Here is a 25,493-nt window from a genome sequence, read left to right as displayed (position 1 = left end):
CCTCCCGGGGCCTGGCGAGGCGGCGGCGCTGGCTGCGCCCGGCGCGGGGGCTTCAGGGCGCCCGCGGGGCCACGAGGCGCCGAGCGCTGGGGGCTCGGCGCGGCGGGTGGGGGTCGCCCCGCTCCCTTTGCCAGGCCGCAGCGGTTGCACTATCCCTTAAAAGGGCAGAAACCCCTCGTAGTGGTGGCGTCTCGCCGCGTATCGAGTCCGGCGCGTCTTTGCGTCCGAGCGGCCGCGGGGGGACGAGCGCTGGCGGTGGAGAGCCGAGGCCGCAGGTCTGCCGCGGCGGCGAGAAGGCCTCCGCGAGGGGAAGCTGGTGCCTCGGAGCCGAGCTTTCTGGTGAGTGTCACAGGTGCCTGTGTGGAACAGCCTGCTCTGCTGCTGCTCGGACYTCTCCGCGGGGAAGCGCTGCGATTCTCCAACCCGGGCCTGAGGAGCTTGTCTGTAGGGACACGTCGCCCTCCCTGTCAGTGCCAGGTGCCCGGCTGTCATGGGGCAGCGCTGGCCTGTCCCCCTGTCAGAAAGCTCCAAGGTTTAATGGCGCAAATGCCAGTATTGCGTCATCTTTTACGAAGAAATATGAATGGCAAGTTAGTCCAGAATGGTTAATATATGTAATATTTTTAAGCCTCGGTGTTAATTTATGAGAGAATAAGGAGTGCCTTGTGCTGTTGAGTGGCAATCTATCATGAACATGAGTTCAGTGCTAGAGAAGCAGTATGGTTGAATGTTATTATAGGAACACGTGGTTGAACATTGCTGTATCTTGACTGTGACTGTTTGTTCTCATGGRGGGGACAGGGTTTGGCATCTCCTCTTTGCCTAGCTTAGGCTGAAATGTTATTTAGGTTAAGATTTATAAAATGCTTCATAACTTAGAACTTATCAAAAGGTCTCTAAAAATACATTATCATTAGTACATCCCCCTCTAGTAATTCATATATATATTTTTTTCTAGTTATTCTTTGCACTAGAAGCAGTCTTTGCTCTGTTTGCACAGGGCCTAGCCTAATAAGTTTTGGTATGTGCTTTGGGCTCTTAAATAAGGCTAAAGGTCTACCATCTCCAAGGCCTTTCAGATTTATGGTTGCCTAAGTATCTTTTGAAGATACAAACGACCTTCAGCATTTTGCAGAATTTGATCCACCCTCAAAAAAAGAGGATTACTTGGTGTACTTATTTATTCAGTTGAAGAAATCTTGCTTTCTTGTGTCATAAGACTGTCTGTAGAACCACAGGGCGCCTAACATGCTCTAATTCTGTGGCAGCTTTATTATTAGCAATGCACAGCCTTTTGCCTCTTCTTTTTTTCCTTCAAAGCTTAAGGTTCTATTTCTTTTTAGGAGATTACCTGAAATCTTCATCTCAAAGATGTTTGGAAGCAACCATGCTTAAATAACACGTGAGTTTTATTGCCAAGTTTTATGTTTTTCTAGTCTCAGATTGAMTATGGCTCCGCAAATGCTGATACTGTAGGTGCCTTACTATCCACGATGCCTCAGTTGTGGGTTCTGGTATAATAAATACCCTTCCTGGGTTTGTATGGTGTTGGTGATTATAAAGAAATTGAAAAGCTTATTAAATAAGCTGTGGGTAAGGTTCACAGAGAGCTGTTATTGTAAGGGAATTTTATTTACCTACGAAGAAACTTGAAAATAAACCCTCCTCCAGAAAGAGCAATGCGATGGACAAAGGACTGCACTGTTTAGCTGATTTCTGGCTGTATTTGTAGGTGTTTGTGTAGTGCCTGTCACTGGACAGAATCTCTAGAGCGTGAAAATATTTTCCAAACTGTGTACTCCAAGATCCAAATGCGTTTGCCAGCGAGTAGATGATGCTAGTAAGAAATTCTTAGCTCTCCATTTTCATCTGAAGGCTGGCTTAAATCAACTAGATAGTGTCGAGCCAAGGTTCATAGTCAGGGACCCTGGGAGGGTGCTGCCTGCTATGCCAGCTAACATACATCTCTTGACTTGAGACAGTCGGTTTAGCTTTGCTGCCTGTCTAAAGCAAAAGGACAAATTGCCTCTCTAATCTGAATTCTACAGGGTTTTGTAGTCACTGACTGATGCACCAAATTCATGCCACCGCAATGCTACAAGCAGGGTGCAGCCTTGCAGATACTAGTTGTTTTTATCGCCTCTTTACAGAAATGGCTCAAGAAGAGATGGAAGTTGATCTGCAACCAGTGGCTAGTTACCACATAGAGAACCACGGGACACGTCTCTCRGAGCCCTCTGATCACAGGGTACCACGTACTCCAGTGCTTGGTGAAGAAGGAGACAGTGTTACAGTTCTTCCTGCTGGTGGAGCTGTTGTGGTATCGAATGCTGATACAACAAGGACTGCTGTCAACCCTGACCAGCAGTCGGGTTCTGCCTTGGCTCTCCATGGACTGCAGAGGCTACGGGGAGCATTTGATCAGCATCAGCTATTGCCTGTGCCGCAGATCACGCAGCGTCCGCAAGTAAGAAGAGCTCGTAGGCAGCAAAGAGTTGGTGGCTCCCAGAGGACAGTCAGTACCAGGTAAAGCAGAAATGGAATTGGGTTTGAACCCAGTCTTATCAAACCTATGGTATCGGTTTAAAAACTGCCATGCTTCCTGGCTTATGGAGGTCAGCTCAGTCCACTGTGGGATTATGGCCAAATTCTGTGCACCTCACATATCTTTTAACCTCTGTAATGGCACTCTGACCTCTTCTGGCAATCTTTTGCTCCTCGTTAAATGAATTCTTCACCATCTCTTAGGTTGGCAGTGTTGTTGACTTTTGAGCCCTTCCACTCTCTCTGACTTCCAGAGCTGCTGCTCCCTGAGATCCTTCTGCTCTGCCAGATTCCTGCTGATACTTCCTGCAGCAGTGCTGACTCTCAGCACCACCAGCCAGCATTTAGCTCAGTGGAGCTTGTGCTGTTTTACATTTCACCTTTGATTTGGGATTGCCTGATTTAGGTCCTCTGGTGACGACTGCAGAAACTTTTACAGACACGTAAACTAATATTTTTTTGTATAGTTTTTGTGTTATCTCCAGGCAAAGAAAATAATTCTATGYGTAATACCACTTGTGACTGACTTTAAAGTGTGATGAGTGGGGGTGCAATCCAGCTACTAAGAAATCCCTATTTCTGGTTTGTTTTTCGTGGTTTTTTTTTTTCCTCCCTCTTGTTTTTTTGTGTTCCTTGTAAATGCCAAGGGTGAAATTCTAATTAACTGGAGAATTGCCTTTAAATTCAGTGAGACCAAGCTCTCCTCTCCTCCCAGATGATTAAATGTAACTGTAGTATTTGCCCTTGGATTGCTTGTGAAGGTCGTTGTAGTTCTCAGGGCTGGAAGGCAACCTGACAAAATTCTGCTTTGAAACTGAAGATTAATTGAGATGATAGCTGAGCTGATGGAGGGGAGGAGATGGTGTTTCTTTCCGGGGAAAAACAGTAGCAGAGGGGAAGGTGGAAAGACTAGGCACAAAGTAGTCAACGGGATGAGTCTGATACAGCCCACGTGTATCTAGCATTACTGGTGTCTACAGGAACCAAGTTTGAGTTCCAGTTGTAAGTACAGGTTAGTAGTTTCATAGGCTAATAATGCACAATACTTGTCTCCCTCTCTTTTCTTCTCTGCACCTCTACCAACCCCACCACAATGCCATCGTAAAACACAGCAGTAACGTTGCGGTAATGCAAAGGAGATTCTCTTTGAGCTGAGCAAAATGAATGATTGCAGTATGACGTTGCTGATAAAGTGGGCAATTCACTGCATTGTACTGGATTGCCCYTCAACCAGACAAGGACTTCCTTGATAATTTTGGTACCCTCATAGGTGCAGTCAGAGCCTAGGAATCTTGTTGCAGATATGCTTAGAGAAATGTACTGAGCCTTCACTTTACCTGAAATAACTATGTGGCTTTTATTTCTTGCTTTTCTGGACTCAGGGCAGCACTGGACAGTTACTTTCAAATCAGCAGGACCCAAGAGCCAGCCACAGTATCAGTTCCACGTCTGGAGCCTTCACACATTCCAGGGGACAACCAGGAACACAGCTCAGATGGAACGATAGAAGTGAGCGACTCTGACAGCAGCACTTCTGCGGAGGAGGAGGAGGAAGAGGTGGATGCTGGAGCTCCGCTGTTACCATCAGCCCAGGAGACACCTACACCAGCTAGCTTAGGAGGTTTGTGCTRTATTTGCGTTGTGTGAAGGCTTAGTTTCAGAAACTCGTCTTCCTGCTCCCAAACTCAGCAGGGAAATCCTTTCGAGCTTCACAACAGACRGTGCACAGAGATCATTATGCCCACAGCTGAGAGGAGCAGGTTGCTACCACAAGGCTTTCTGGCAAGCAGTTCCAAGAGCAGTAGCAGCAATGAGTGATTGTTGCTGTAATCTTAAATATAATCTTATTGCTACTTTCAAGTTATAAATAATCCTGGAAATGTTGAAAATAACTTCAAGTTTAGAGATTGTTACTTAGAACACTTCCTCCTTTATTTGTTACCAAGGAATATTACTGAAAACATCAGGTCACATCTCTGGCAATCAGCAGTGCTTTCATTTCTTGGAGACAGATGTGACGCAGGATTTTTTAATTATTTGGGACTTCATCTGCTTCAGTCCAGAGTTTTCTTGTCTCTCCTGTAACTTCTTGTAACACTTAGCTGCGGAGATCCTGAGGTACTTAGGATGGTGGGCTTTTTGTTTCTCCTCTTCGCTCCTCAGCTTTTTCTGGCTGACAATTTGTTAGTCAAACTCATGTTCAGACTGCCACACTCTATAGTGAAAATAAGTGACAAACAATTGTTTTGGTATTCAAGGTTAATGATGCCCAGAGAACATGTGAACAAGATTTTCTTTGCTTCAAGCTCTAAGGAATGCCTCCATTCTTCACTTTTTGCCCTCGTTGTTCGGKTTTTTTTGTTTGTTTTTTTTGATTGGCCAGCTCACCTTGACATCTTTTGGGGGTATGTCTATGAGGTGCTTTCTGAACAGATTCATTCCGGTCACTCTGAGTTAATCTTACACGTGACATGAGCTCAAACTGTTAAGTGCTGCATGATATCATGTGAACATATGCTCTCTCTTGGGTTCTCTGGAATCCCTTTGTCCTTTTTTTGCTTGTGTAAGGACTGGTTCCTGTTCAGTCCAGAACTACAGAGGCTGAAAACCTCTTACTGACATTAGCCAGGGTAAGGTGATACCTCTTTGCTGGCTTGACAATATCTGCCTTGGGTACTAATTGTGACTAATCTTCTGTTTTTTCCAGGAGGTGGCAGTGATTTCTGCTCCTTTTTCAGCGTGCTAGTGGTGCTAATTCAAATGTAATGCCTCTGTGTGCCTGTGCTGCAACAGAAGGGCTAACAGAGGCCAGCCACAAAAAACATATGGCCCAGCAGAACTGATAGTTCAGATAACTACTAGCTGGAAAACTGTCTAAGACAGGGAAAAGGAACAGACAGCATATTGTAAATGCTTTCTTGGCACAAGAAATGTGCATACTTTCATACCCTGGCAAAATAACTTCTACATATGGATGCCTGTCTTTCTCTGGGCACAGTGATTCAGGGTTGTAACCTTAACGTCAACCCAACTGTAGGCTCATATGAAGATGTGCTTGTTTCCAGCAGGTCGTGAAAATCCTGATAACAGTTGCAGTCTTCAAAAGAGCTCCATTCTTGTCAGTGAGCCTGCCGTGATTCTGCTTCTTTCTATAAAAGAAAGCACAAAGTTTGGCACTAACCTTGCATAATAGAGTGGCTCACACACAAATTGCCTGATCTTCTGTATTCAGGGTGGTGATCTGAAGCTTTGTATGTAACCTGTGCCATTGTGGCACTGCTTGTCTCGATGCCCTCATGATTACAGATCTAGTCAAGGAGACACCCCRCCCCCCTTATGTATCAGTTCAGTTGATGCTTTTTTAATCAGTGCTTTCTTTAGTTTCCAATCAGGCCCAAGCAGAGCCACTTCCAGCTCTGCCTTCCTCTGCAGAACTTGGAAGTCATGAAGATGAAGAGGCTGACATCCAGCAAAAGCGGGTAAAGTTACCTAAATGCTTTGGGGGACAGACTAAAGATGGTAAATGCTGCATTTGTCTAAATTTTGTCTTATTCATTTATTTTAGAGAACTCCTCCAAAGAAACTGGAACCGTTGGTTCCTGTTGCACCCTTGGATGAGGAAGAAGGAGATACCTGTGCCATCTGCTTTGAGCAGTGGACCAATGCTGGGGGCCACCGTCTCTCAGCCTTGCGGTGTGGACACCTATTTGGTTACACCTGCATTGAAAGGTGGCTCAAGGGACAGGCAGGAAAGTGCCCCCAGGTAAAAATGGACATTTATGTGCATTGAAGAGGGCTTGCTATTGGGTAACTCTTGTTCTAGGCATGATCACAATAACGATTGCAACTGCTTGCTGCATAAAGAGTCCACCTTTGCATGCTGTCAGAAATAACAAAAATCACCATTATTTTGATGTAACTAGGTCAGGAACAGCTAGCACTGTTTGAAAGGGAGAATTTTACCTTGGATTTTCTCCCTGAAATAGAGTATTTGTGAGTAGCAGACTCAAAAGTTTGAGAGTTCAAGTGCTAAACCTGTAATTGGTTTCACGGTGGTCCTGGAGTGTGGGAATGGGAGAGAGCACAGATTCCTAGAAACAATTAATTAAGCATAAAGAACACATTATTGGACAGGAAATCTGTTTGAGAGAAGCATTTTCAGTAGGTTAATTTTCTATTATGAACTGCATATGCTTTTGCAGCCTTTAAGCAGGTCTGGTTGTTTAGGTAGTTTACAGAGTGAACTGAGAAGCAAGCTGCGTCTTTCATTGTTCAATTGCGAGTGGTAGATCTGTTTTTTCCAGGGTGTGTTTTTTGGGTTTGTTTTTTCTTCCCTTGGGTAACATTGATCCCTTTTGGTTAGGTCTGCACTCTTCCATTCCTAATTCATTTTATCCAGAAAGGAATGTTTAAAAAAAAAAAATAGGCCAGAGTACCTTGTAAATAGAATTCAATTCTGCTGCTTTCCAACTCTGTGGCTGGAAGCCCAGGATTTCTCTAGCTTTTTTCACTTTGAGATCTTCCGTAGCCTTGCCTGACTTTCTGCAGGATTCCCTCCTCTGAACAAGAAATTTCCTGACGTGCCCTGTGATTAAATGTAACGAACTGCTGTTCCCATAGCAAAGGCTCCACATCTCGTTTTTTTTTCCTCATATCTCTGTTCTGTGTAAGCTTTTTGGAGTTTTGTGACTTCTTTGTTCTCGTTTATTTACTTTTGTTTTGAAATAAGGGGAAGCGCTCCAGAAAACAGCACCACTGCTCTACTGATTCTGCTGCGTTTTGTCAAGCATAACGTATTGTTAAATAGTCATCTGAGGGAGGAACCCTAACAGTTCGTAAGGGGCACTTGCTACCTATTTCTCTTCTCGTGATGTAACTACCAAAACTTTCTTCGGAGAACTGCTTGTTCTGGCGGGAACCTTGCAGCTCAATCATTTTCATTTTCAATCGCTGTTCTTTGCGATTGGGTATTCTCTGATTGAATGGCACAAGGTTGCTGTGCGTGTTGCTCTGTGTACTAAGTGGCTTGAGTGCAAGTTACAGTGAAATTGCAGCATGCCAAATCCTGCCAGTGACAGCTGTCGGCTGCCAGGAGAGCTGTCTTAGTCCACTTACTGCTTTGCAAAGCAGTTCCTTGGAGGGGGGGAGTTGTTCAGATCTGGGACTACAGTCCGTGATACTGTCATGCTACTAAATAATAGATAAGTGAGCCTTTTACGCACACATGGTAATTTAAGGTTCAGAAGTAATTAAAGGTTCGTTTGATCTCAGTGTTCACTGCCTCTTTTGTAATCARCAAAGCCTGGTTTTAAAACAATAGACTTGCAGATATCATAACTTTCTCTAGGTCCCCAGTTCAAGGAGGTATTATCTCATCTTTGTAGAAAAGAATCTGAAGTACTTAGTGGTCACAGCCAGATGCACAAAATTATTTAAATATATCTGAATCTCCTTGTATCACTGAAATTGGTGGGAAATCAGTGTTTCATACTGATGTAAGAATGCTTTTGTGGATTTGGGCCGAAGGGATTTTATCAAAGGAGCATAATATGAAAATAATGGAGTTTAGAATACTCAGGGGTGCCTGAATCTTGTCTGTTGTCTGAGCAGCCAGTCCTGATGCTCTCAAAGTAGAGGTACAACTGGTGTTTTGTTTTGGGCTGCTTCTTTATTTGATTTGTTCATAGAACTTACCTGACTACGCTGTGTCGTCCCTGGTGCTTCAGCAAAACACATTCAGTGGGAAGCAAGGAGATACGTTATTAAAGGTGCAATAGGATATAATAATAAAACTGTTGTAGTAGCCCTGGTTAGAACTCTAATGTCTGCACAAAGAGGTGCCTAGTAAACATGCAACCTTTTGTTTCTCTGGATTTTTTTTTCCTTTTGTAATCAATCCCTCCCTTCAAAACTAAAAAGATATCTCACAAGAATACCTAACAGCTTGTAGGGATGCATGGTTTGGATTTAAAGGGAATGTTAAATCCTTGTAGGAAAAGCTAACCCTTTCTTTTATTTCAGTGCAATAAGAAAGCAAAACGTTCTGACATTGTGATCCTGTATGCTCGGACTTTGAAAGCACTGGATACCAGTGAACAGGAACAGATGAAAAGGTATGGAGCCTCCACTTAAAGATAAAACCTCGCTGATCATGTGTCAGGCTGCAGCTTTCCTTGACTCTTACTTCATGCTTTAATTTGCTGTACTTTCTAAAGCAATTTGTGCATTTCCTTAACTGGTATTATCACGAGCGTGGCTTTTGTAACATACCAAGATTTTGCTATTTTGCCTGTGTTACTTGGAAGGAGAAATTCCTTTTTAGATAAGAATCATGGTACCTCATGGCATTGGGGTTGCAAAAGCTATCTTGTGCTGTATCCTGAAATGTCACCACAGGAGAATACGCGGAGCTGTTGCCAAAAAGCTGTATGTTGCTAATTCATCATTAGAGGAGAAAAGCTGAGCATACTTAGAAATGTAAGGAGGGTGAATAACTGACCTTTTCTGCCATCTTTTTCTGTATGCATTAAACACTGTAATCTCTCATATGAATCACTTTCCATCTTGCTTTGTCAAACTCTTCAAGTAGCTTTACTTCTAAAAGGTCAGCAAGCATTACTGTGACTCTGCTCCCCTCTCCAACTTAAATGTAGGCTCTTTATTGAAAAAATGGGAAAAACAGTATGAAAATGACTACTAATTTCTCTTCTGTAATTTATGTTGCTGAACTTCGGTAAGATGCTGTCACAGATACTCTCCTGAAATTAAAAAGCTGCAAATTTCCGAGTTCTCCTGAATCTTGTATTGAATAGAATTGAAATGGGGTCTCCTTAACACATGTGCCCAAGCATACGGCTGTTCTTCTTTCAACATGATCTGCATTTAAAGTACTACAGATAGAGAAACCTCACTATCCTGGTAATTATTAATTAGAAGTGTGTTCTATCCAGCTTGCCACTGCTTGATGGTGTTAGAACTGTACCTTTAGAGGGATCGTACTTCTTGTGCTGGATGGGCATTGCAAAACAAACCATAAATAAAGTTTTTATATATTTTTTCAAAAGGACAGAAGGCATTTGGGTGTTTAAGCCCTGTTATTTCTCAGGGAGAGTTAGTTACCCAACTGCTGCTAATGCTTCAATTTTGCTGCAGCTCTTTCCCATTTGCTTCTTGCTGCAGCTTTTCCCCACATCTTGTCTGCCTCCTGTTTTTGTTGGTAGGCAGACAGCAGTGGCTGCCTGTCAGTCCAGCTAAGCTGGCAATGGCTGCTTTGTGGCACGTTGCCTTCTTCCTCCACTTGTGGCTAACATTAAGGGAAAAACGCATCAATATTTAGCCTTGAATTAGGTATAAGATCATGGCTTTGTTCCTCAGATACAGTAAAGCAGCTCCTCAGGCTCTGGATACTTGTGTAAATAATGTGTTTGTGGTGGTTAAATATAGCATTTCATTTGTTCTTTATGTAACAAAAATGTGAAGAAGCTATAGTGAAATGGCAGAATCTTGCGCTTGGTAAACATGCAGGACCAGGTCTGCATATTTAAGAGGAGCTTGGGCAAGCCAGCTCTTTCTGCACGTGCACTACTGAAATAATTGGATTACTGYGGCTTTTGAAGTGCAGGATGCAGCAGTTACTGTTGTAGACCAAACGTGTAGATAACTTTAGGGAATCCTGGCATTTCTTTTCCCCTCTCTAATCATCCCGTCATATGTAAAGCATATGTGAAAGAGAAATCGAAGTACRTTATCAAAACTACTTCTGTTAAATTGTGTTTATGTGCCTTTTAGGTTTGAGGTGAGGTGGTAGCAAGTATGGCTTCTATATAGGCATCACACAGAGAAGTTATTTGTATCTGTATATTTGCTGGCGCAGCTGTGTTTTCTGCTACAAACTTTTCTACTACAAATAAGTGATTTTGTACAAAATTACTTATTTGTAGTAGAAACAAGCTTGAAGATCTTCCTGTGTTGTGACTTGCTGTATTACAGACATAGTATGTTATGTGGACATTGATGGTATAGAACTTGCTGAACTGTTTCTGCAGAAAATATGGTGGGTTCCCCCCCCCCCCTTCTACTAAGTTAGCACGTTTAGAGAGGATGAGGAGAAAGGCTGTTCTTTCTTTAGAACAATACTTGAGTGAGTCATTCAGTGCARTTGCATAACCGAGAACATCTTGAGGGGAATATACTGCATGAACGTTGTATCAGATTTTCTATTACTTTTAAATTTACCCGAATGTGACCTGTGTTGAAACAAAGCCTAAGGATGGGTGCCAACAGCTCACAGAAGCGTCCTACGTAATATCTAGTCCTAAAGATTTCTTTTCTTGTCTCCTTCCTCYAGCTCTTTAGAAAAGGAGCAAATGTTGCGGAGACAGGCAGAGCTGGAATCTGCACAGAGCCGTCTCCAGTTGCAGGTTTTAACAGATGAGTGCAGCAAACTCCGCAAGCAAGTTCAGGTGAGTCTCGCTGCTGCTGACAGTGGGCTCCCTCCCTCTTCGACCTCTGTCCTTTGCTTGCTTCTTTAGGAGAGAAAAGACAGGCTTTCAGCACTGAGAAATGACGAGATTTAGTAAACAGAACTGGTGAATCATCAGGAGTATCCTGAGCATCCCAGGCTGAAATGCTCTTATATAGCATATAACACTGACTTTTGTTGCTTCTAAGACTGAATGAAACCTGCAAGTAGAGCTTAACAGTGGGGCTTGGTCTTTGTGGATTCCTGGCAAGGCCTGGTAATACAGCACCAATTTATTCTTTCTTTGTCTTTCTCTAAATGTGCAAAAATAGCTTTAAAAACCTTTGTAGTAAACCTGCTAATGGGACCTACTATCACTAGGTAGTCAAAAGCCTTTGAGAAACAGTTTATGAAGAAGCATGCTTGTGGCCAGTTGCGAAAAATCTTGTAATTTTCTACTGTAAAAAGGCTACTAAAGCTGAGTACTCTCTTGCAGCATAAAGATTCTAGTATAAAGCTGGGTTTTAATATCTAAATGCCTTCTATACGTTCTTCCTTTTGGGGGCGGGGAGGGGAAGGTCAGTGAAGACTCAATTCTAGGCATCATCTGGTACCATCAGAGCTGGCCTGTTGTTGGGGTAGGCTGTAGGTATAGGTTGAACACCTGCTATGAGGCACCTCCACCCCCTTAAAATACAAATTACTGAAAACAAACGACAGGCTGCAAAATAACCACTTCCTTTCTGGATCGTGCAGTACAGTGATACTTTGTCACCTGACGCAGGTGGCACGTTTGGATCTGGCATGTTTGGCCAGTATTAAGGTTTCCAATAGCCTGCTTCACCAACAACTTACTACTTCTTGTATGTTGAATGAAGTAGATTATATCCCATCTTATCTCTTGCCTAGTTTTATGCTGTTCTCTGCTTATGGAGTTCTCTGCAGCTTCACACTGCTCAGGTCTGTACATTTAAGCAGCATCCTCTTTGCTAAAGTCTTCCTTTGTGGCGTACCATAAGGCTTGCTAAATTAATTGGCTAAACTCCTGCATAAGGTTGTATGCTCATCAGGGCTAATGTGAGAATTGGTCCACTTAAACTTTGGCTTAAGAAAAATGTGAATAAGGTAAGGTTCCATAAAGTCTTCCTGCAATTCTGTTGGTGTTACAATGATAAAGTATCCAGTCTAACTGAATTGAAGTCATGTATTATAAAGATTAAGTACCCTGTGTTCTTAAGCTCTGTTTCAGTATTTATACTGCATTCATCACTGTCCTGTAGCGGTTAATGTGAATGCTGCAGGCAATTTTAAGGTGCTTGTTTAGACTATGAATAAACTGAAAGAAAGTAGAAACGGTTTGCTGGGGAGCAAGAAATCAGAGGGAAGTCTGGAATAAGTCTCCAGGCTGTTCAGTTGTATTCTGAGCATATGTGTAACTAATTCCTCCTTTTATGAAAGGTCATCTAGTAAAGCAACTACTTGCAAAGAATTGTTTAGATTGGAAGGGACCTCAGGAGGTTTCTAGTCCAGCTCTCCTCCTCAAAGCACAGCTAATTTCAGCGTTGGATCAGGCTGCACGGGACATTGTCACGTCAAGTTTTGAGTATCTTTAAGTAGCTTGCACGACCTCACTGGGCAAGCCAGTGTTTGGCCATCCTCACTGAGGGGGAATGTGTTGTTTTTTGTTTTTTTTTTTTCCTAATAATCTCATCAGAATTTGCCATGTTGCAGCTTGAGTCTGTTGCCCTTGCCCTTTCGGTAAGCAGTGTTACTGAACACAGAAGAAAACATGTTTGATTTTTTTTTTTTAATGTATGTTTATGGCTTTATATGCTAAAGTGCCATGAGATTATACAAGAAATCTGTGAAATGCCTTTTATGTTCAGAGGGATACAAAGTTCAGTTGCACAGAACGTTATTGGAAGAATTGTACTAGGTTCACTGGTTGCATACAAACCTTGGTGTCTGAAGTCTTATGGAAAATAAATGCCATCAGTTTCCTCCAAAAAGTCGTTGCGAACCCATTTTTACTACTAAGGTGCTTGAAAGCTGTGCCTCATCAGCAGTCATGTTGACTGTCCTGTGTGCTAATAAAATTCTGCGTGCCAAGCAGATCCCCAAGGGGAAAGGGAGAGTTCCGCTTAATTTATAAGACTTATTTCTGAAGTCTCTCAATTTCAAGAAAATTGCTATTGAGCTGAAAACTGAGTCCTGGAGCATAGGGCTTGGATTTGGTTGTGTTTTGAGCATTAAAAATTGTTGGAGTGTATTAATTAGCTGTTAGTATGCACAGAGAAGAAAACTCTGCTTACCAGCTCCTGCCTTTTCTCTTTATTGAGACTGTGTCTACAGTAAGACTTGCTGCTTCTGTGGGGTTCATCCACTGCATTTAAATGTAAACATTGAACTAATAGTCTTTGCATTTTTAAYTGTCTGGCTTTCTTTTAATGAATAACGTGCATATGAATTCACTAATGGCAATCCTAAATTCTTGAAATTCCTGCATATTTCTTTTTTTTCCTTCCTCTTAAATGGTCAGCCTCGATGGTGGGGACCTATTAGTTGTGACCTTTTTTGTTCATTTGTGTGCTTTTTGCCCTCTCTAGTCCATTAGAGTCACAAAAATAAGCTTGCCTCAGCTTTGTTACAGAGGTATTTAAGATGATTTATGCTAGAATAGGGACTTTGTTGTTGTTGTCTTTAGACATATGGAAGAGTACGAGGGAAGGAACTTAAATTGCAGGGAGAGAGGGGAACTAAAAGCTGTGGAGGAAGGTTCTCAACAGCATTGCTTCTGCAAGTGGACTTGTAGAGTATGCAGCGCCGTGCTGAGCTATGTGCTGCACATTACGTGGCAGGCTCAGGCTTGAATTTTGGAAACGATGCTGCTGAAGCTCTGCTTTTGCCAAAAAACTTTTCCTCTAAGCACAAACACTTTTTTTTTTTCTTTCTTTCTTGGGAATCAGATGTGAAATACTGCAGTACTCATCCTGGTTCTGCCAAAAATTTTAGTAGAAGTTAGTTAAAATGATAAGCAATCTATCTCTAGCCTCCAGCCTTAATACGCAGTAGGAAGAACAGGAGCAGGGGACTCATTTTTGAGGGTGGGAAACAATATGGAGCAGTCAAGGGAGAATAGGCAGAGAGGTGCCAGGACACTGCACGCTGCCGGGGATAAGAAAGGAAGTGTAAAAGTGACTCTCGCAAAGGTGAGTTGATACTGCAGAGCTGTGCTTGTTGTAACAGAAAAGCTTTTGTTACTTATGGTGAGGCCTATTAAAAATGCTCTGTGCCCCTTTCCTGCCTGCCTGTGAACCTGACCCAAAGGAACGTGGAAGGTGGGATGCCTGCAGGGTGGCAGTGCAGCTTTAGGTTGTAGGGTCACGCGTTTATCTCTATTAATCACAAGGCTCAGGCCATGCAGTGCGAGATAGCTGGCGTGTCTTCTCTAAGAGGTCTGTGGGAGCACAGCCAAAAAGTGACAGTTATCTGATAACTGCCTTTGCCTTTAAAGCTTTGTACCAGCTATTAAGACTGTAACCGGATACTCGAAAGCAAACTCTCTTGAATTCTTTGTAGCTGTTTCACTCTCCTGTGAAACTGTACTGTCCTGGGTCTGCTTCTCATTCACGCTCCTCAGAAAGAATTTTTTATATCACTTTCTTTCCTTCAAGCCATGTGACTGTTCACTCATCACAGCAATGATGAACTGAAATCGAAGAGGCAGTCRTAGTGTCTGCAGAGAGATGGGTGCCTACAAGACTTTCAGTCAACAGCAGGAATCGGGGAAACTCTTCAAAGCATTTTAAAGAACAGAATAGACTTATACTAGCAGAAGAGCCCTCTTTTGGGCACAATTAGTGTGATTAGTTCTGCAGTGTAACATTTTTAATCACCTTGGTAATGTGTCTACAGTAAGACTTCCTGCTTCTGCAGGGTTCTTCCATTGCGTTTAAATGTAAACATAGTACTAATAGTCTTTGCATTTTTAATTGCCTGGCTTCCTTTTTCATGAATAACTTGCGTAAAAGTTACGTGTTGAATGGAGGTGCCATTTTTGTAAGCTCCCCAGAGCAGCAAGTGATTTCAGTCCCTTTTGATCCTCAGTGGTGGTATCCTCCTGCTTTTTAGAAATAATGAACATATTAAATTTTTGAGTAAAATGTCCCTTTCTTCTAGGTTCCTTGTTGTTTTCACTGACTGTTTACTGTAAGCCTGAAGCTCTGGTTTCTGTTTTAAGCAACCTGGTACCTCCCACCCTTTCTTCCTCCCCAAATTTCTTTGTCTTTGCTTGCTCTAATGGGATCATCTTGAATCTTCAAGTTTGATTTGTGTGCCATTATGGAACTTGGGATGTGTGTGATGCAAAACAGATCAGACCTCTGGAAATACCAGAATTGCTCACTTCTTGAGCAGTTTCCAAAAGTTATATGGCTCGATGGTAGCTATTAATGTAGAGTGTTTTTTGTTGTTGCTTCTTTGAGAACTGCCGCTTTTACTTAGGCGTGAGTTAAGTGATAGTGGCTGGTTCAATATTAAAGCTAGCTTGCAGTCTCCTAATATACGCATAATCTCACTCTTGTGGCCCTTTAATTGTTTATGCTTCAAACGCTATGTAAATTTTAATCTATGTTGTTCAGACAACAGGAAGCAAATAGCAGTTTTCTTTAATAGGTACACTCCCTCTAATATATTGCCTTTGAGTTAGTTCAGCACACTGCGCTTCTGTACTGGCTGGTTTTGCCCTTGGATTGCAACAAATTGGTCAAAATGCTTCTTTGGACACTTTTAGCTGACTCATAATATGCTGATGCCACTACTCCTATACCCACCTCACCTCTGATAAGTCTGTGGAAAGAGGAATTCTAGCAATATCTTGTTAGCCCACCAGGAACAACTTAACAAAAGCTCTCCCTGACATGGGCTCTGCTGAGCGTCCTTGAGCATAGCTCAGTTGAGGTCTGGGAGGGTGTCAGGGGAAACAAGGCTGGAGCTCTTAAGAGTGATGTTGTTCCTGGAATTTGCTAGCCAGGGTTTACAAGAATAGAGTTATCTTCATTAAATAGACTGACTTGTTTCCTGCAACAAGCTTTATGTTGAAACTAGGGCTTTTATTTTTTTTATGGGGTATTCTGGAAATTCTGGAAAATGGTTCTAATTGACTTTCTCCTGTGGTTCAGTTGCATGTAATACTTGGCAGTTCATTCTCTTCTAAACAGCATTGATCTGGTAGTAATTGTTATTGGCTTCTATGTGTTGCCCAAGAGCCCTCTCTTTCACAGGGTTTAACACATGCAATAACAGACTTGGAGTAGGTTTTTGCCAGAACCTGCATAGCTTTTCAAATGCTTTTGTTGCTCTCATAGTCAGTGGACTTGGAAATCCAGCATTTCAGGAACGTCGTGGGAATGGCACAGTCCATATTCTCTGCCCCAATCTGGGGACGAGTACACTTTGTGCAGCTGGAACAGATAGCACATAAAGTTACATCTCCAGTGATGCATTAAAGCCTTCTGGGGTCTTTTTCTTTGCAGGAGCTGAAGGCTCTGGTGGCCCAGCACAGCGCAACTGCTTCTCAGCAACCTGGCAGCTCCCGCACCTGCTTCCCAGGTGGTCTCCCCTCCAGCCAAAGCCAGCGCAAGTACCATTTTGAGAAGGCCTTTGTGGTGTCTCAGGCTGGAAGCTGCAGGGTTATGGCATACTGTGACTCACTGAGCTGTCTCGTGGTATCGCAGCCTTCTCCACAGTCAACTTTTGTTCCCGGTAACTAAGCAAATCAGGATTTGGGGTTTTACAGGTGCTAACTGGAGGCTTACAAAAATTGTGTTCTTTGCTTGCTTCCCTCTTTTGTGGCTTGAGCTTTGCACCTGCTTTGTAAACTGGGAGCACTTTCAAGACTCCTTATTCTCCTGGCCCCTGCTTTGGTAACCCTTACCTACTGAGATGAATTGTCTCCCCCTCACTTCTGTGGCAGACTGCTAGCAGAGGATCTCTGACTCTGGGTCTTCTGCCTAAATGTCATCTCCATAGGAAGGTGAAAGGTATGTCTGGTACTTCTTGCAAAAATGAGTCCTCTGAAAGAAGAGGCCAGCACACAAGGGCATGCAGAGAAGCTTCAGTGCTTGAATGAGAAACATTGCTTCCCGAATTGTAGGTGGATTGTGTGCTCTAAAAAACTTTTAAAATGAGTGCGTCGAAGCAGTGTTTCCCAGTGGGGAAAGAGGAAGCCAAGAAGCCATAGACAGCCCTGTTTCTGACTTACTGTTGTGGCCATGGGCAAGTGAACTGATGGCTGGACCTACATCAAATTTTTGTTTAAATGCTACGAATGTAGCATTAGGAATCTGAGAGACTTTAATTGCAAAATTTTTTGATGTTTCTGAATGATGAAATTTACAGTTTTCTTTTTAATTTGGATAATGGTTTGGGAAYTTGTCTTATCTGGGCATAAGAAAATTGTTCCCTTAGTGGTTTTTTCTTTTTTCTTTCCCTGACTTTTGAGCCAAGGAACTGTCTTGGCATGAATCTCTGAATGGAGACTTTGTGGTGTGACTCTTGTAGCACACAGGTTAAGTTCACCTCTAACCATTCTTTGCAGTGACATTTGCTCTCTTAAATAGCCACCTAATCCCACTGCGCATGTATTTATCTAGGCCAGGATGCCTTTGAAGGACTTGAGTCCTTCAAGAGCAGCAGGCTCTAGTAACACTAATAGTGTTGCAGTTCTTGAGTTCTCTCCTGCTGGCTGGGGTCCTTAAGGATTTTGTGCAGGTGCTGTTTAAATTATATATGTTGCAGTTCCTGTCCAGAACAACAGATAACATTGTCATGTACRTCACACCATGATTTTTGTTATGGGCGTTGCAGTTCTGACATGAAATCGCTAGTTCCAGACTCCTCGGCAGTTGATTGGGTGGCCTGCCTGTCACATATGCAGCTTCTCAATAACCTGYTTTATCCTTCTCCTGTGACAGGTTGTGGTGTTAAGATGATGAGTGCGGCCAACCTGAAGAGCAGTCAGTACATCCCCATCCATAGTAAACAGATTCGGGGACTGGCTTTTGGCAGGCGAGCAGACGGCTTGCTGCTGTCTGCTGCTCTGGACAACACTCTCAAACTAACCAGGTGAGCCCTGCTGGGGAAGAGCAACTTATCTCAGCTGAGTTTTGCTCTGTGCAAGAGGCTGGATTTTGTTCTCTCTCACTCTGAATGTGCCTTGCAGCAGTTGCTGTTCTGCTTTCTATGAGATGCTGGTAAAATGACATCAGGTCTGCATATTCTTCTTGAACATGGGCACTAAGAGAGGCAGAGCCTTGCTCTTGCTTTCTGATCTTTGTAGATTGAGGTGCTATGGAGTTACCACTCTGTGATGTTTTCCCCATGGAGATCTTGGTGGAAAACAAGTTGTTCAGCACAGATTGACCAGGTTGCATTGAGACACAAGCATAGCACAGCATATAGATGTGATATTTCCTGTCTGCTTGGTTGTCCGTTACTACAGTGAAATGTAGAGCATGAGGACTTATATGGCATAAAACAAAGAGACGAGGGGTAGTTTCTTTTCTTTTTGGGGGAGTGTCTCTCTTTGTTGCTCTACTGTTGGTTTCTCTGACTGTAAACTTCTGGCAGATCATGGAATTAATCTGGCATATGAAGTGTTTGACAGGATCACCGAGCATGTGCTAGAGGAGCAGTGGTCCTGTAGAGCTAGGAAAGACTTAAAGAAGCACGTTAGAGACTAATTATACAGACGCTGAGAGAGAAAATTCTCCAGTCCTGGTGGAATTTACAACAAATCAGTGTGTTTCTTGCTGCTCTGCAACTGCTCTTCAATCTTAAGATGCTTCAAAACTTTGGCTAACTGAATTTTACTGAGTTATAGGAGCATCTTTATGCACCTCTGTCTGTCAGTTAGGATGGGGTTAGGCAGGATATTATGTGAATGATTAGTCCCAATTCTTTTATATGAATGTGAAGATAACAAAGAGAACTTAATTCTGCAACAAGAATTTCAGCAATGCTTGCTCTCCCATTCCTGTTGTCATGTTGAAATGTTTGCCAGACTAGTTCGAAGTAAACCAAACTGCCTGTCTGGGACACTAAGATTGGCATGTTGGATTTCTAACCGATGAGGTTGGTATCTTTTCTCAGCTTAATCTGGAGTGTGGCGTCTCATCACAGTATCTGTTCAGACACTTGACTCCCAAATCTGCCTCTCGCACCCTGATTGGATGTGTCAGAACTTGTGATTTTCTTGCCTTTGTGCTTGATCTCAGAATGTGTTGGAGACAAGTGCTTGCTTCAGCAGCGTCTTTGTATTTCTTTCAGTCTCCAAGTGATGCTCTTGGTTCTGTCATCTTTAGTTACTAAGAAATTCTCTACCAACTTCCTATTTCCATATTTCCTGGGCATGCCACCAAAAGGAATATCCAGCATATCATTAAGTCTCCTGTTCTGGCTTGCAAGTGTTTAAAATAGCACCAAGGCCTTGGTGTTGTTCTGTTTTTAACCAATCACTGCTCTGATACCAAGCTCCCCATTATTATTTTTCACCGGTTAGTTTTGTCTTTGTGGTTGTTCCTCTTATCCGTACCTGGGAGCAATTAGTTGTTTCCCTGGAATTCTTCCGAGCATAATCGTCTTCCCCAAGGAGAAACCTACATGTTGTAGAAGATATCCGGATTACTGTGATACACACTCTCTTCTGCCTCGCACGAATCTCAATGTGCTGAGCCTGTATTGATACCTCCCTTTGGTGTCAAAGTAGAACATACTTGCAATTTCATCCACTATTTTGGGTTGTGCCCCCTATGTACACCCCTCCCCCCTTTTTTTTTCCAGCCTTCCACAAATTGATTTTTCTAACAATTTAACAGTATAAATTGAATGCTTTTAACTGTCTGTCTTTACCCCACTTAGTGGCTTGCTCTTGTTTAAATTGGATTCTTTTGAGACGTAAGTGCTGTTCCCCTCATAAAAAGACAGAGGGAAACAATTAACGAGAGGCGTAATCCAAAGAGATGAGACCCGTGATCTCCAGGAATATGCAGTATTACGGGATTACACTAGAGTGGCTTCTCCTGATTGTTCCCAGAAAAGTAACTTAATTCTCCCTTTCCAGTAAGGCAGCTGAGACCCTGCTCTGAGATTTCCTTTCCCAGTCTCCGAAGATCAATCTGGAAAAGGAAGTACCGCCTTGGAAGAACTCTAAATCACTTGACAATTTCAAAGTGATTATTATGTCTAGATTTTTCAAATTAACGTCTGGAGTACTGGAGGAGTTGCACTCGGTCTGAAGAGTGATATGCTTCTTTCTAAAGACTTTACAAAGCCACATTTGCCTACCTTGATTATGCTGTTTTCTCATCAGTAGATGCTTGTGTGAAGGGYTAACACTTGGCTTTCCTCCTGCAGCTTGGCAACAAACACTGTGGTACAGACATACAATACTGGTCGTCCTGTCTGGAGCTGCTGCTGGTGTCTTGATGATACAAACTACATCTACGCTGGGCTGGTTAATGGCTCTATCATGGTATATGATTTGAGAGACACAAGTTCTCATGTCCAGGAGCTGACCCCTCAGAAGTCCAGGTATGGCTTAAGAATTTTTCACTGCTTCTCAACTTCCCTAGTGTACTTTAAGCTAAACACAGCTTCCTCCGTAAATCATACGGTAGTTGTAATAGTGTGAATTGTTTTATGAGCATGTGAATCCGTTGCTCAAAAAACCTCAAACGTAGCACAGGCTTTGTGCTAAGCCTTTCATAAGGTCACATGGTACGTGCAGAATTTAGTATGAACACATGGCTCCTGCATCTCGTTAAGGCTTACRGTGGTCAGAAGTGGACCCCCCCAGAGCAGCCTAATGTAGTATTACTACTACAGTTCTTCTGTTTTATGTTTGGGAGCTGGGTTTAGTGTTTAGTTTGGAAAGGACAAATTATTAAGAGGTCTGAGAGATTCTGGCGCTTCCATCTCTTCTACTCAGGGGAATCAAATGCTGATTTAAAAGTGTATCTCGGAGGGATTTCCTGTAAGCTGTGTGTGGATTTACACAGTGTGAAGACCAAAATAGGCTGACTTGCCAAGACAGGAACAGGCTGAGAGATTTAATGCACAGCAGGCTAAGGTGGGTCTCTGAGCTGTCAGATTCCCGTCTAAACACCTTGGAGGAGCTGCTTTTGTCACTCAGTAGTTGGCCTGCCTGTCAGTAAAGGAAGCACCTTGCACTAGTACCGCATTGCTGACTGCCGGAGCCTGATGTCCATTGCACAGGTCCAGGGTATTAAAGCTGTGAATTGTGTCAAATCTCATGTATGCTGTATGATGCTTCCTAAAAACAGAAGGTTCAGTAGTTGTGTTGAATTTCATAATCTTATTCTTGACAAACCCACTGGGGTTCCTTTCTCTAAGGACTGTTTTGTAGCCACTAGTCTTATTAAGAAATGAAACCAACCTAATTAAATCAGGGCATGCTTTTTCTTCAAGCATGCTGTAGATCCCTTCTTTGCAAAGTGGTTGCAAGGAGGGTAGCTCTGAAGCGGTGAGGCAGAACGCTGGTGTTATTACTGCAGCTGGCAGCACTGACTCCTGCTAATCGTACTTCCAGGTGCCCCATGGTGTCACTGTCATACCTGCCACGAGCTGCCTCAGCGTCACTGCCTTATGGTGGAATAGTAGCYGGGACCTTGGAAGGAGCCTGCTTTTGGGAACAGAAAGCTGGGACCTCTTACCGGCCTCATCACTTGCCACTGGAACCTGGAGGATGCATTGATATTCAAACGGAGATCAACACGCGGCACTGCCTTGCAACRTACAGGCCGAGTATGTAACGGGGTGCATCTGCAGCACCATTTTCGTTGTCATTCTGTCCTGCCATTCGTTGGGTTTGACAGCAGCTTTGGTGCTGAGGTACAGCAGAAATGTAGTACCTGCCTTGGCTGTAGTAATGAGTATCTGCACATAGCTAAGAAATGGATGGGGGGGGGGGGGAGAAGGAAGCTGCAAGGTGATGTTGCTTATTTTCCTACTTAGCTTTGCCTTGGCCTTCTCTTCTCTGTAGTTTAATCCTTTTCTGGATAAGCTTCTTGTGGGAAAACTCTTGGGTCCGCAATGAAAATTTTCGAAGACTGCCTTTTTATTCCTGTGACACAGGTAAAAATAACCCTTGCCTGCGTTGCGTGATGATGGAACTGACCTGCAGCCCACTGACAGAAGCCTCTGAAGATGTGGTGTGCTCTTCTAACCCAGTTCAGACTTTCAGTGCGGGGCCCACCTGCAAGTTGCTGACCAAAAATGCCATTTTTCAGAGCCCAGAGGAGGATGGCAGCATCTTTGTGTGTGCTGGCGATGAGGCATCTAATTCTGCCATGGTATCTCACTTTCCTTTCAGTGTGGTGGAGAATTTTTTGCAATGCTTAGGGGCAAAGCCTTATCAGTCACAGCATTCATGTGTTATGATGGAAATTACCTTGTCAGAAACATTGCTCTGTGCAGATTGGCAAGTACCCAGGTCTTTCATGCTTTCCTGTAGCAGAGGTAACTTCCTGATAGCATGGGATACCTGGTATTAGCCAAGGCCTGTGGTCTACTTTCATGGAGATGAATGTAGGCAGCGAGCCCCTGTCGTGTACCAGAGGAATGCAGCTGGGCACATCGACAGAATTGGGTGCTAAAACATCACTGGAATAACTAAGCTGTGGCAGGATAGCTAATGTGGTAAGTGCTGTGATGGATGGGCACAGGCTCTTTAGGAAAGACAGGCAGGGAAAACACGGATGTTGCCCTTTGTATGACGGAGCAGCTCGGGTGTTTAGAGGACGGACTACATGAGAGTCTTAAGAGTCAGGATCAGGGGAGAGGCCAGTAAGGGTGACATCATGGTGGGAGTCTGTTACAGACCACCCAAGCAGGGTGAGAAAGTGGACAAAGTTGTCTTTAAGTAACTTGAGAAAATCTCCAGATCACAAACCCTGGTTCTTAGGGAGACTTTAATCTCCGTAACATTTACTGGAAGGGCAACACAGCAGGAGTCAGACAGTCCAGAAGGTTTCTGGAGGGCATTAGGAACAGCTACGTATCACAGGTGGTAGATGGGGTGATACTTGCTAAGTCTGTTCTTCAGCAAACAAGGAAGAACTAGTCAAGGATGTGATAATCAGGAGCAACCTTGGCTGTAGTGACCATGAAATAGTGGAGTTCAAGGTCCTGAGGGGTGTGGGGAAGGMAAGTAGCAGAATAGAGAACCTGGCCTTCAGAAGAGGCAACTTGGATTATTCAGGGAATGGGTAGAGAACTGATCACGTGGAGGCAGTTCTGTAGGACAAAGGTGATCGAGAATGGCAGATTTTTAAGGAGAACCATCTCCAGGCACAAGATCTGTCCATCCCAATGCTCAACAAAATGAGTAGTCAGATCAGAGGCAGACTTGACTAAACAGGGAGCTCACAGCTGAACTCCCGTGCAAAAAGGACCTTCAGGTCTAGTACAAACCATTAACCACTACCTTTAAAGCCCAATGAGCCAGCCAGTTTATCAGCCATATAGACAATAACATCAGGTACTTTCAACTTCGGTACAAGAATGCTGCGAGAGGCTGTGCCAAAAGCCTTGCTAAAATCAAGGTAGGTGACATCCACTGCTCTCCCCGTAGCACAGATCTAGTCGTAGAAAGCAACGAGGCTGGTGAAGCATGATTTACTTGTGTTAAACCCATGCTGTCGGTACAAAGGTACATCTAACCCAGGCTTGGGCAGAATGGCCCAAAGCTCCTGCCCTTTGCTCAGAGATCTCCTAGATGGGCTGATGGCTGTGTTTGCTGTTCAGGGGCTGAGTGGAAAGGCACAGCAGTGCCTCAGGGTGAGCAAGGGCTGAGAAATGGCTGTGCTATGGAGGGAAGGCAAGTCTTTTCTCCAGAGAAAGGGACCTCTGTTTCGAATGGGAGAGGAGGCTCCTGCAACCTTCGCCCTTTTCTGTTCCACAGTTATGGGATGCTGGAAGTGGCACCTTGCTGCAGAAGCTGCAGGCTGACCTACCTGTGYTGGACATCTGCCCCTTTGAAGTGAACCAAACCCACCTCCTGGCTACGCTGACTGAGAAGATGGTCAAGATCTACAAGTGGCAGTGAAAGTGGTCTGCACGCCTTTCACAGAGGAGCTTTCCAAATATGCTGCTGATTAACCAGCCCTGTTGGCCTACAGCAACAGTACAGCCCCAGATTTAGCTTCCCTGCATGTGCTGCTTACAGGAGACAGGAACTGCTACAGCACCTCTCTGGCAGTAGACAAGAATTGGGACACTCTGCCTGGAGCACTTCTTTCTCCATCCTCCTTTTTAGCTCTGTCCTTGTTTCTTTGGTCAATTTTCTTCAGTCAAATTCAGCAAGCTGCCTCAGCACAGTAATAATTCTTGGACTGTCTCCAACATGTGTTGCTGCACTTTTTTCTAGTGTGAATACAGTACAGGGACTTGCAAATCTCTTCTGTGAATCAACAAAATAAAAGGAACTTGAAGATCTGAGACTCCCACTGTACTTTCTCATGGAGTCCTGCTGTGATTACTGAGTGATGAAAAGGTAGCAATTTTGGCATCTCCCTAGAATTGTTGATACTTGGTGTAAAAACAAGTTTGCTGCTTTAGAGAACATATTCCTATATTCTTCCTTTTGAAGGTCTAGGACAAAGGAAGCTGGCTGTTCTTTGCTCATGGGGAAAGACCTGTCTTGTGGCCATGGAGAGAACAGGCACGGAAAATCTAGAGGGAATCTCTGTTTTGTCATGAGCATATTATTTGCACTGTATCCCCTTAACTGTCTGTCCCCCATTTCCTTTCCCTTCTCCATCTCCCCAACAGCCCAGGAAACTTGGACAATTTGGTTGTGGAAAATGAAACCTCTGCAATACTAGAGAAATACGGATAAAAGAAAGGAAATAATTTTTATACTTTTGGTTGTTGTGTCCATGATGTCCTTTCTTAAAGACACTGATGTACTGAAACAGTCAATACCACGAAAAGAGAATATTAGCTGCTTTTTTTTTTTTTTTTTAATAGCAACTAGTAGAAACTCAGGAATTTCATCAGCTTGCTTTCACTGACTTTTTGTCTTACTTAAACCATAGTTGTCAGCTCACCAGCAGGTCACAGACAGCTTTCAGTTATCTTTGTGTGCAAACGTGCTGCAGTCTTGCTGGTGTAAATCTGAGACCCAGTCCCCTGTAGAGCGTTGGGTGGGATGACAAGTCATGAGATGAGTGTGTTGGGCAGCTACAGTGAGTTCTTAGCATCTTTACAGTAAACAGGATATGGGGTATGAGACCAAGTCAGATCAGGAAACAGGATTTATGTTTCGTTTTGTGCTTAACAAAAGCAAAGGTGCAAGAATCTTAAAGAATTTGCAAGACAAGTTTCCTCTGCTGGAAGCCTTTCCCTCGGCACCGCTCAGCCCCAGCTGAGGAAAGCAGCATCTCTTGTTTTCAGGTTCGGTGTGTTA

General features: G+C 43.5%; 1 protein-coding gene across 3 annotated transcripts in view; it reads left to right on the top strand.

Annotated features, from left to right (window-relative positions):
• Nucleotides 1–25,053, top strand: part of RFWD3 (ring finger and WD repeat domain 3) — a 25,257-nt gene extending 204 nt beyond the window's left edge. Inside the window, exons 2-15 of one of the 3 annotated variants that reach the window (XM_026088598.1) lie at nt 164–339; nt 1,344–1,402; nt 2,151–2,526; nt 3,927–4,165; nt 5,926–6,023; nt 6,110–6,307; nt 8,566–8,657; nt 10,892–11,006; nt 16,540–16,768; nt 17,980–18,130; nt 20,420–20,596; nt 21,615–21,829; nt 22,160–22,377; nt 23,988–25,053. In XM_026088598.1, coding sequence (XP_025944383.1) covers nt 2,153–2,526; nt 3,927–4,165; nt 5,926–6,023; nt 6,110–6,307; nt 8,566–8,657; nt 10,892–11,006; nt 16,540–16,768; nt 17,980–18,130; nt 20,420–20,596; nt 21,615–21,829; nt 22,160–22,377; nt 23,988–24,131 — 2,250 coding nt within the window. In that variant the 5' untranslated portion in view covers nt 164–339; nt 1,344–1,402; nt 2,151–2,152 and the 3' untranslated portion in view covers nt 24,132–25,053. Of the gene's footprint in view, nt 1–121; nt 340–1,343; nt 1,403–2,150; nt 2,527–3,926; nt 4,166–5,925; nt 6,024–6,109; nt 6,308–8,565; nt 8,658–10,891; nt 11,007–16,539; nt 16,769–17,979; nt 18,131–20,419; nt 20,597–21,614; nt 21,830–22,159; nt 22,378–23,987 lie in introns of those variants that run through there. The other 2 variants (XM_026088597.1, XM_026088599.1) reach the window with 2 other exon arrangements.
• The last annotated feature ends 440 nt before the right edge of the window (nt 25,054–25,493 follow it).

This window comes from Apteryx rowi, unplaced genomic scaffold (genome assembly GCF_003343035.1).
Source record: "Apteryx rowi isolate R43461 unplaced genomic scaffold, aptRow1 scaffold_776, whole genome shotgun sequence".
Classification (NCBI taxonomy): Eukaryota; Metazoa; Chordata; class Aves; order Apterygiformes; family Apterygidae; genus Apteryx; species Apteryx rowi.
The sequence above is the reverse complement of the archived record's forward strand: the minus strand, read 5'-3'. Positions and strand labels throughout refer to the sequence as shown.